This window comes from Bos javanicus, chromosome 7 (assembly GCF_032452875.1).
Source record: "Bos javanicus breed banteng chromosome 7, ARS-OSU_banteng_1.0, whole genome shotgun sequence".
Taxonomy (NCBI): Eukaryota; Metazoa; Chordata; class Mammalia; order Artiodactyla; family Bovidae; genus Bos; species Bos javanicus.
Window position 1 is genome coordinate 43,051,595 of NC_083874.1, and position 8,788 is coordinate 43,060,382.

At 55.9% G+C, this 8,788-nt stretch overlaps 1 protein-coding gene across 1 annotated transcript; it reads left to right on the top strand.

Annotated features, from left to right (window-relative positions):
- Window positions 1-506: 506 nt before the first annotated feature.
- Window positions 507-8,694, top strand: CNN2 (calponin 2). Its single transcript, XM_061423406.1, has 7 exons — window positions 507-656; window positions 5,012-5,133; window positions 5,621-5,687; window positions 5,795-5,932; window positions 6,839-6,955; window positions 7,078-7,224; window positions 7,694-8,694. Exons 1-7 carry the CDS (start codon window positions 594-596, stop codon window positions 7,967-7,969), a joined length of 930 nt encoding a protein of 309 aa, XP_061279390.1. The 5' UTR covers window positions 507-593; the 3' UTR covers window positions 7,970-8,694.
- Window positions 8,695-8,788: the final 94 nt, after the last annotated feature.

An 8,788-nucleotide genomic window follows, 5' to 3' on the forward strand; every position in this document is an offset into this window, starting at 1 on the left:
GTTCTGCCAGGACAAACAATACCCTTTGGACTGGCAAACTCCTACTCCTCCATCAAAGTCCCAGCGCCAATGACCCCCTCCGCTGAAGAGCCTGTCCTACTTCCCTTGCCTACCACCCAGCTAGGAGGGTTTCCAGAAGCGGACCTAGACTGGGAGGTGCTTCTAAGCATCAGAGAAGGGTCCCCCCTCCCCGCATTAGTGTCCAAAGGGAATTAGGGTCTCATTCAACCATTGTCCCCCTCCCATCATCATGTAGAAAGGTTAGTTGAGGCCCAGAAAGCATGGGGAGAGCCGCCCGGGGGCTCCCAGCACTGAGTAGGAGAGGGTGCCGGGTCTCCGCTGTGCGGGGCCCCGTCCCTCCCGGCCTCAGTCTCCCTGGGGTTCCGAGGGGGCGGGGCGGGGGTCGGGCGGTTCAGGGGCTCAGGAAGCCCGAGGCCTCAGGAATCCGGCGCGGCGCAGCCATATAAGGACATGTGCGCCCCGCGCCAATCAGCGGTGGGGGCGGGGCGCTGGGTCCGCGTCCCCTGTCCGCTCGCCCGCCAGCCCGGCCGTCGGTCCGTCCGTCCCGTCCCGCGGCGCCGCGCCCGCCAGCCATGAGCTCCACGCAGTTCAACAAGGGGCCCTCGTACGGGCTCTCGGCCGAGGTCAAGAACCGGGTGAGTGAGGGGAGCGCCCTCTCCGCCAGCCCAGTCCGTCACACCCTCCGCGGTTGCAGGGCGGGCGCCCCGCTGGCCTCCCTGGGCATCGGGGGCGGCTCTCCTCCCCCGAAACTCCGAGGGTGCCTCCGACGCTCCTTAAACTCTGGGGAAACAGTGAGGTCTGTGCTCTGGCACCCACCCCAACATCTAGGAGCGGTTGGGTCCAACCCCTTACCCAGTCCTGCTCCCTCAGCCTCTTCTCGTCCGAAGCCTCTCGCCCACCGCTCTGAACCCCCCAGCCCTGGGCCCCTCTAGCGCTTCAAGGCCTGAGAAGGTCCTGAGGGAACCCCAGCGGCCCCTTCTCATCCCCTCCCCCACTTCTGCTTTTGGACCACTTAACGCTTCGGGGAAGGAAAGGGGCGGGCCAGGTGTTTTTGAGAAGGGTGTGGCCCCCCAAAAGAATTTCCCGACTTCTTACACCTGGGAGGTGGGGCACTGGGTGGGTGGGGGGAGTTAGAATCGAGGGGGCCTACCTTCCCCATTCTCTTTGTCACCATCTGACACACTTAAAGAAATAGCAAAGAGGTCCACCAGTCCCCTGAATGTGACCCTAGCATGTGGGTTTTGTAACTTGAAAATGCGGGCTAGGGCATGGGGGGATGGGGCACACTTCTTTTTCAGAAAGTGCTTTTGGTTCTAGCCCAAGAGGGCAGGGACTTCTGCAAGGTAACACAGCAGGTTCAGCGCATCCAAGGAAACAGGAGCAGAGAGTGATCCCTGCCCTGGAGGGCAGGGGGAGAGGTCCTAAGCCGGACACACAAGGGTTTTCCAGCTGGAGGGAAGTTTGTCATCCGTGTCCACCCCCTAGGCACACACTGTCACCAGGCACCTGGGAATGTGGCCCCAGGGAAGCGGCTGACAGGAGCCTGCCTGGGCACACTGGGGACACAGCCCTGCTGGCCCCCAGGTCTCTGCCAGGTCATCAGACCAGAGGGAGAATTTACACATCTCAACTCTGTGAACTACTAGCCCATTTGGGAAGCCCAGGATCTGAGCATGGTCACCCGGCAAGCTCCCCATCGATTCCCCCTTGAACACACAATTCCACACTCCAGCAGTAATGCTTTGGTGGGTGCAGAGTGTTGACAGTCCCCACCCAGCCGAGACCCTGCTTAGCACATGGGGTTCAGAGACATCGCTCAAGACGGCCCAGACCCACGTAGCAGATCAGAGGCAGGGTCAGGACTCGAACCCAGACCTGGCATAGGCAGTGTCCAATGGCCAGCAGTCCTCCTGGGCAGCCGGGCATCTCCCCCGAAGCAGCAGGAAGTGGGTGAGGGCGCAGCACCTCAGCGGGGTGGGGGCAGCTTCCTGCGATGGAGTGGGATGGAGGCAGGTTGTTACCTGCCCTGTGGGGGATGAGGTCAGAAGCTCCTTGTAACCAGCCCTCAGTCTGCGGGCCTGGAGAATGGGCGGGGCCCTCACCCCCTCACCGGAGTCACCTCAGGGACCCACCTGAATTGGAAACCAGGTTCCTGTTGTTTCTAGACTGTCCACTTTGAGAGGAAGAAGACCCCCTGCCCCCCACCCCAGGCTTCAGTCCCACTGCTGGATGGCATACAGGCAGGCTGAGGTCCAGTGCATACCCTTGAGATCTCTGGCTGGCTGGGGGGTCTGGACCGCTGGGAACAGCTGGTCCTGATTTAGCAGGGAGGCAGCGGCTGCATTCCTGGCAGTTTGCGGTGGGGAGGAATGCGCTGAAGGCCAGCTGGGCAGCAGGGTGGAAGGCAGCCTAGCGGGTGGGGCCAGACCAGGCACCCCTGCCCGGGACCCTCCCTGGCCCCAGCCCCAGTGAGCTGTCGAGGACGAGGATGGGGCCCAGCTGGGCAGGCAGGCCAGAGATCCAGACCAGCCTGCCTGCTTCAAGTTCAGCGACCCTAATAACACCCCCTCCTCCCCCACCACCCTTCTGCCAGGCGTGGGAACCAGAGACAGGAGAGGGAGGAGATCCAAGGAGGGAGTGGGCTGAACAGATCAGGTTCACAGGCCAGCCTCCCGCCTTTGTCTCCCCTGCACTCTGAGCAGCTCAGCCCTGATCTCATGTCTAGGGGTTTATATGCAGGAAGCAGGAAGTGGAGCCCAGGTCTGGAAAGCCTTAGGAAGACCATTCAAACATAGCTGGGGAGACAGAGGCATGAGGTGAAACCTGTCCATGGTCATCGAGGTGGGGGCTGCAAGGGCAACTCTGAGTCCTTGTCTCTAGGGGGTGTGGAGGAGAGAGCACGGCGGGCACAGGGTGAGTAGAAGTGAAAGAGGGGTCTGGGGTTGGGGCTTCCCGGGTGGTACTAGTGGTAACCCGCCTGCCAATGCAAGAGACATAAAAGACGCAGGTTCAATCTCTGGGTTGGGAAGATCCCCTAGAGGATAGCACTCCAGTATTCTTGCCTGGAGAATCCTGTGGACAGAGGAGCCTGGTGGGCCATGGTTTGTGGGGTCGCAAAGAGTTGGACACAACTAAAGCAACTGGGCAGCCAGGTCCTCAGGTTTTTACCACCCCTCCAGGGAGCTGCCCTGGGGCTGTACACACACACCCTGTCCTAGGCCTCCCTGGACGCTGTGGGATGCTGCCCTGGGGGCAGCCAGTGCTGTATGTGTGGGCAGTGTGTGTTGATGGGGGAGGATGAGCCTCCTTACTGAGAGAGAGCCTGAGTTGGGTTACCTCTTGTCACTTGTCATGAGCTTGGACCATCAGCTAGGAGATAGATCATACTGCAAAAGGTAGAAAAAGCTAGGAAGAAGATAAAGCAGGGACTTCCCTGGTGGTCCTGTGGCTAGGACTCCACACTCCCAGGGCAGGAGGCCTGGGTTCAGTTCCTGGTCAGGGAACTAGATTGCACATGCTGAAACTTCAGAGTCCGCATGCCACAGCTAAAGATCTTGTATGCCGCAACAGCCAAGCCAAATAAATATTGTTTTAAAAAGAAGATAATAAGGACTGGGGGTGGGGGATGCAGAGGGTCGTCACAGCCAGGTGGTCAGGAAAGACCTTTCCAAGGAGGTAACCTTCAAGCTACAACTGGATTGAAAGGAGGGACCTGTGCAAACAGGAGTCCAAGGTGGCAGCATATGAAAAGGCCCTGAGGCAGCCACTAGTGTGGCCAGTTCAAGGAGCAGAGAAAGGTTCAGTGGTTCCAAATTAAAGGTAGAATTATCATGTGACCAAACACTTCTACTCCCTGGTATATACCCCAAAGAACTGAAAACAGGTTTTCAAATAAAATTTATAAATGGATGTTTATACAGCTTGACTCACAAGAGCCAAAAGATGGAAGTGACCTAAATATCCATCAGCGGGTTAATGGATAAGCACAGTGTGGTCCCTCCACACACAGGAGCATCACTTAGTCAGAAAAAGGGGTGAAGGGCTTCCCTGGTGGCTCAGTGGTGACGAATCTGCCTACCAATGCAGGAGACACAGGTTTAATCCCTGATTTGGGAGGATCCCACATGCCATGAAGCAACTAAGCCTGTGCACCACCACTGCTGAGCCTATGCTCTAGAGCCGAGAAGCTGCGACTACTGAAGCTCACTCACCCTAGAGCCCGTGCTCCACAAGAGAAGCCACTGCAGTGAGAAGCCCACGCTGGCCATGACTAGAGAAAAGCAGGCACAGCAATGAAGATTCAGCACAGCGAAACAAATAAATAAAATTATATAAAAAGAGGAGTGGAGCCCTGACACTTGCTACATATGGATGGACCCTGAGAACACCATGCTCAGTGAGAGAAGGAGACACAGAAGGACACACAGGGTGTGATTCCACTGATGGGAAATGGCCAGAACAGGCAGATCCACAGACACAGAGAGTGGGTTCCTGCTTGTCAGAGGCTGGGGAGGTGGGGAGAGCTAATAGGGAGGGGCTAACTTTTGAGGTGATGGAATGTTCTGGAACCAAATAGATGACGGTTGCACAACCTCGTGAATGCACTGAATGTCACTGATTTATGAGCTTTCGAGTGGTACATGTTGTATGTTTCTCACCATAATTTTTAAAAACAACAGAGAAAGGCCAGTATCTCTTGTGCTGGGAGACCAGGGAGGTGGCAGGCATGGAGGCAGATCCTTTAGGTGGAGGGTGGTGGCAGGGCCATGTTGGCTGCCCTGGGGGGTTAGCACCATTGAAGGTAGATTAGCCCGGATGTTTATCAGAGAGAGACTGGAGTTTATCTGTGTTGATGGGAAAAGGGAAGAGTCTCCTCCAATGGTGTGGGGACCTCCTGACTACTATGTTTCTTCTTTCCGCAAACACTGGGTCTTGCCCTATGAGGAGCTCCACTGGGCTCATCCCAACCCTGTGCCCTCTACCCCTCCAGCTGCAGTCCAAATATGACCCTCAGAAAGAGGCGGAGCTCCGAAGCTGGATTGAGGGACTCACTGGTCTCTCCGTTGGCCCAGACTTCCAGAAGGGTCTGAAGGATGGGATCATATTGTGCACGTGAGTGTGTGTGTGCGCTGTGCCCATCACCCTGACATGCTATGCATGATGAGGTCATGCTGTGTGTGACTCCTGCCTGCTGCTTCTTGATGAGTGTCTGGTCTTGCTCTTCTTTTTCCTGTGTTACTTCTTTGATCTCTAACAGGGAGCATTCTCTTAGGAGAGCCTTAAGGTTTCTGGAGGCCTTTCTTTGCTGCCCCTAATTCAGCTGTGGTTCAAACATTCCATGGTTTGCACCTTAAAAATCTTCATGGAAATTCCCAGAATCACTGGATAGCTCAGTGGTTCTGAACTGCATTCCCAGCACTGGTTGGTGTCATTTTTTGGCCTCTTTGTTTCTTTGGTGGGTGGAGACTGGATTGTAATAGGGGAAACTTAGGTCCAGAGAGAGGGTGGCCAGGAAGCCGTGAATGAGTCTTGGGTCTCTGAGGTTCCCCTACACTAATGGAGGTTCCCCCTTTCCCCCCACCCCATGTGTCCTCCTCAGACTCATGAATAAACTGCAGCCAGGCTCAGTCCCTAAGATCAACCGCTCCATGCAGAACTGGCACCAGGTGAGGGACCAGGGGGAGGGAAGTGGAACCAGAATGGGGCTGGGGGACCCTATCTGACAGGTGGGGAGACCAAGGCCCCTCACCACCCTTCTCTTGTCTCCTCCCAGCTAGAAAACCTCTCCAACTTCATCAAGGCCATGGTGAGCTACGGCATGAATCCTGTTGACCTGTTTGAGGCCAACGACCTGTTTGAAAGTGGGAACTTGACTCAGGTGCAGGTGTCTCTTCTTGCCCTGGCTGGGAAGGTGAGGCTCAGAGAGGGTCAGCAACCTGCCCAAAGTCACACAGCAAGCCAGGCAGAGATTTTTCAGATGCTCTTCATTCATTCTTTTACAAAGATTTCTGAGCACTCATGAGGCGCCCAGCACTATGAATTCAAGGGTGACCAAGGCAGACACAGTCCACCCCTTTATGCACAGGCAATAAATGAACCTATTTTTTAAAATTATTTTTTAAAAATTTATGTGTTAGCATTTTTAGGTTCACAACAAAATGGAGTGGAAAGTACAGAGACCTCCCATGGCCCCACCCCTGCACAGGCTCCCCCACTTCTCATGCAGTCAGTGACCCTCCACAGGCACCTTGTTACACCCAGAGTTCACATTAGGGTTTGCTCTTCAAATCATTGCTTTACAAATTATAAATTGGGAGAAGCCCCTTGAAAGAAGAAAGCATGATGGTGACATCTAGGGTCTAAAACTGAGACCAGGGCAGGCTGGAACAGCATTTCAGGAGGAGGGAACAGCGAGCTTCTGCCATGGGAATGGGGGGTTGGGGGGGTTGTGTCAGGTAATTGTGTTTTGAACCCCCTGTGGCTACTACGTGGGCAGTGAGGCCAGGAGACCAGTGAGGAGTAGGGGACAGGTGTGGGGGAGAGATGGTGGCTGGGGCTGGGTAGAAGGAGGTGATAGAAGGTGAGAGAGATGGGAGGTGAGGATGCCCCCCACAGTTCTTGGCCTGTGCAGCTGGAAGGGTGGGGCTTCTCTTGCCTGGGGAGGGAAAGCCAGGGGTCAGGGAAAGCCATTGAGTCCACAGTGCTGGGTGGATGGTACAAGGCCAGGTTGCAGCTGGATCACCGGTCCTCCTCTGGACTTGGATACCTGGGACCTGGCTGCCCCAACCATGATACTCCCTTCCCACTTTCTCCCCAGGCCAAGACAAAGGGGTTGCAGAGTGGTGTGGACATTGGCGTCAAATACTCAGAGAAGCAGGAGCGAAACTTTGATGATGCCACCATGAAGGCGGGCCAGTGCGTCATTGGGCTCCAGGTGGGCACCTGGCTGCTTCAGCATCGGGGTGCATAGGTGGTGGGCTTCTGGTGGCTCCTCAATTTCGGGGCAGGGTCTGGAGGCTTTGTGGAGGCAGCCTGACCTTTCCTGCCTCCCTGCAGATGGGCACCAACAAATGTGCCAGCCAGTCCGGTATGACAGCTTATGGCACCAGACGGCATCTGTATGACCCCAAAAACCATATCCTGCCCCCCATGGACCACTCGACCATCAGCCTCCAGATGGGCACAAACAAGTGTGCCAGCCAGGTGGGTCGCCCCAGTTCCCCTAGACCCCCCTGCCCTGACTCTGCCTCAGCTTTCTGTGTGTCCCCAGGGAAGTTACTACCCAGCTCTGCCTTGGTTTCCTTCAAAGTTGGATGCCCAGAGGCCCATCCAACTCTGATATTTTTAGATCCTGCAGTCATCACTTTTCCTGCTGTGTATCAGTTTGATGTATCCGTGTGATGCTTTTGGAGCATTCAGGTCCGCGTCAGGCCTGAGCCCCAGCCTGGGGAGCTTCCTGGCTGGCAGGGAATCTGGACCCAAATGTCAGATCGACTCAACACAGAGTCAGAAAAAAGCGGGTTCCGAGCAGGGCTAGGAAGAATCTGTACAAAAGGAATGTCCACTGTGAGTGCACACAGGGAGGCGGGAAAAGGTGTGGGAACCCTCAGGAAGTTCTCCTCTGGGGTTTGTTTCTCCTCTTCCCTCCCTGATGTCTTTTCTCTCTCTCCAGGTGGGCATGACGGCTCCAGGGACCCGGCGGCACATTTATGACACAAAGCTGGGGACAGACAAATGTGATAATTCCTCCATGTCCCTGCAGATGGGCTACACACAGGGTGCCAACCAGAGTGGTCAGGTCTTTGGCCTGGGCCGGCAGATATACGACCCCAAGTACTGCCCTCAAGGCCCAGCGGCCGACGGGGCTCCAGCAGCTGCTGGAGATGGCCCAGGCCCAGGGGAACCCTCAGAGTGTCCTCCCTACTACCAGGAGGAGGCAGGCTACTAAGACACCCATGCGGGCCATCTCCCCACATCATTGCCCCATCTGGGTTTTTGGGTCTTTCTGTGATTTTTGTCTTGTTTTTCTACATGTCTGAATGCTGCCAGTTGAGACTCTGGGGGAAAGGGGTGAAGGCCATATCCAGATGCATGTGGGGTGGGGGGTCCCCACCAGGGCAGCTCCAGACATCAGGTTTCCCAGCAGACTTTAGGCCAAGCTGTTAGGGGGAAGAAGAAACCCAGGCAAGGAGGGGAACTGGCCCCAAGTGGTTTCCGGTTACATCTTCCCTGCTTCTCTTTTCTCTGCCGATCAGTTTGTGGTTTCTGTACCCACAGAAGTTTCAGGCAGTTTTAATGAAATGAAAATACTTTTTGTTCAGGGGAATGGGGGCGGGGGGCGGTGAGGATGCTGAGAGAAGGTCAGGCCACAGTCCCAAAATATTTTAGGCCTCATGGATTTCCCTAGGACTCTCAGATCACCAATCCTGGGCCCTCCCAGGGGCCCAGTGGGGACACTGAGGCCCAGGCAGGACAGTGGAGTTCTGAGCGCTTGAGACAAAGCCAGCCCCCACCCCCCCACTTGTCCCCACTCCCCCACCAAGTACTGCACAGGGACCCCCACCCAAAGGCCTCCACAGGGACCAGCCCCTGCCCAGGAGCCCTAGGACCAAGAAATAATGTGAAAATACCAACTGTGGACCAAAGTAAATAAAACCTCTTTTTGGAAATGAAGGTGTTGGAGCTGGTGTCCAAGACTACCTGGAAGTGGTGCCTGTCTTGGATTCCCTCTGGGGCCTCCAGGGTCGGGCAAAGGGCAAATCTCTTG

Excerpts from the sequence above, each read along its gene's own strand:
- CNN2 (XM_061423406.1), top strand. The coding sequence starts at position 594 with ATGAGCTCCACGCAGTTCAACAAGGGGCCCTCGTACGGGCTCTCGGCC. Across the intron at positions 657-5,011 it reads CGGCCGAGGTCAAGAACCGG|CTGCAGTCCAAATATGACCC; the intron begins GTGAGTGAGGGG and ends CTACCCCTCCAG. Across the intron at positions 5,688-5,794 it reads CCATGCAGAACTGGCACCAG|CTAGAAAACCTCTCCAACTT; the intron begins GTGAGGGACCAG and ends GTCTCCTCCCAG.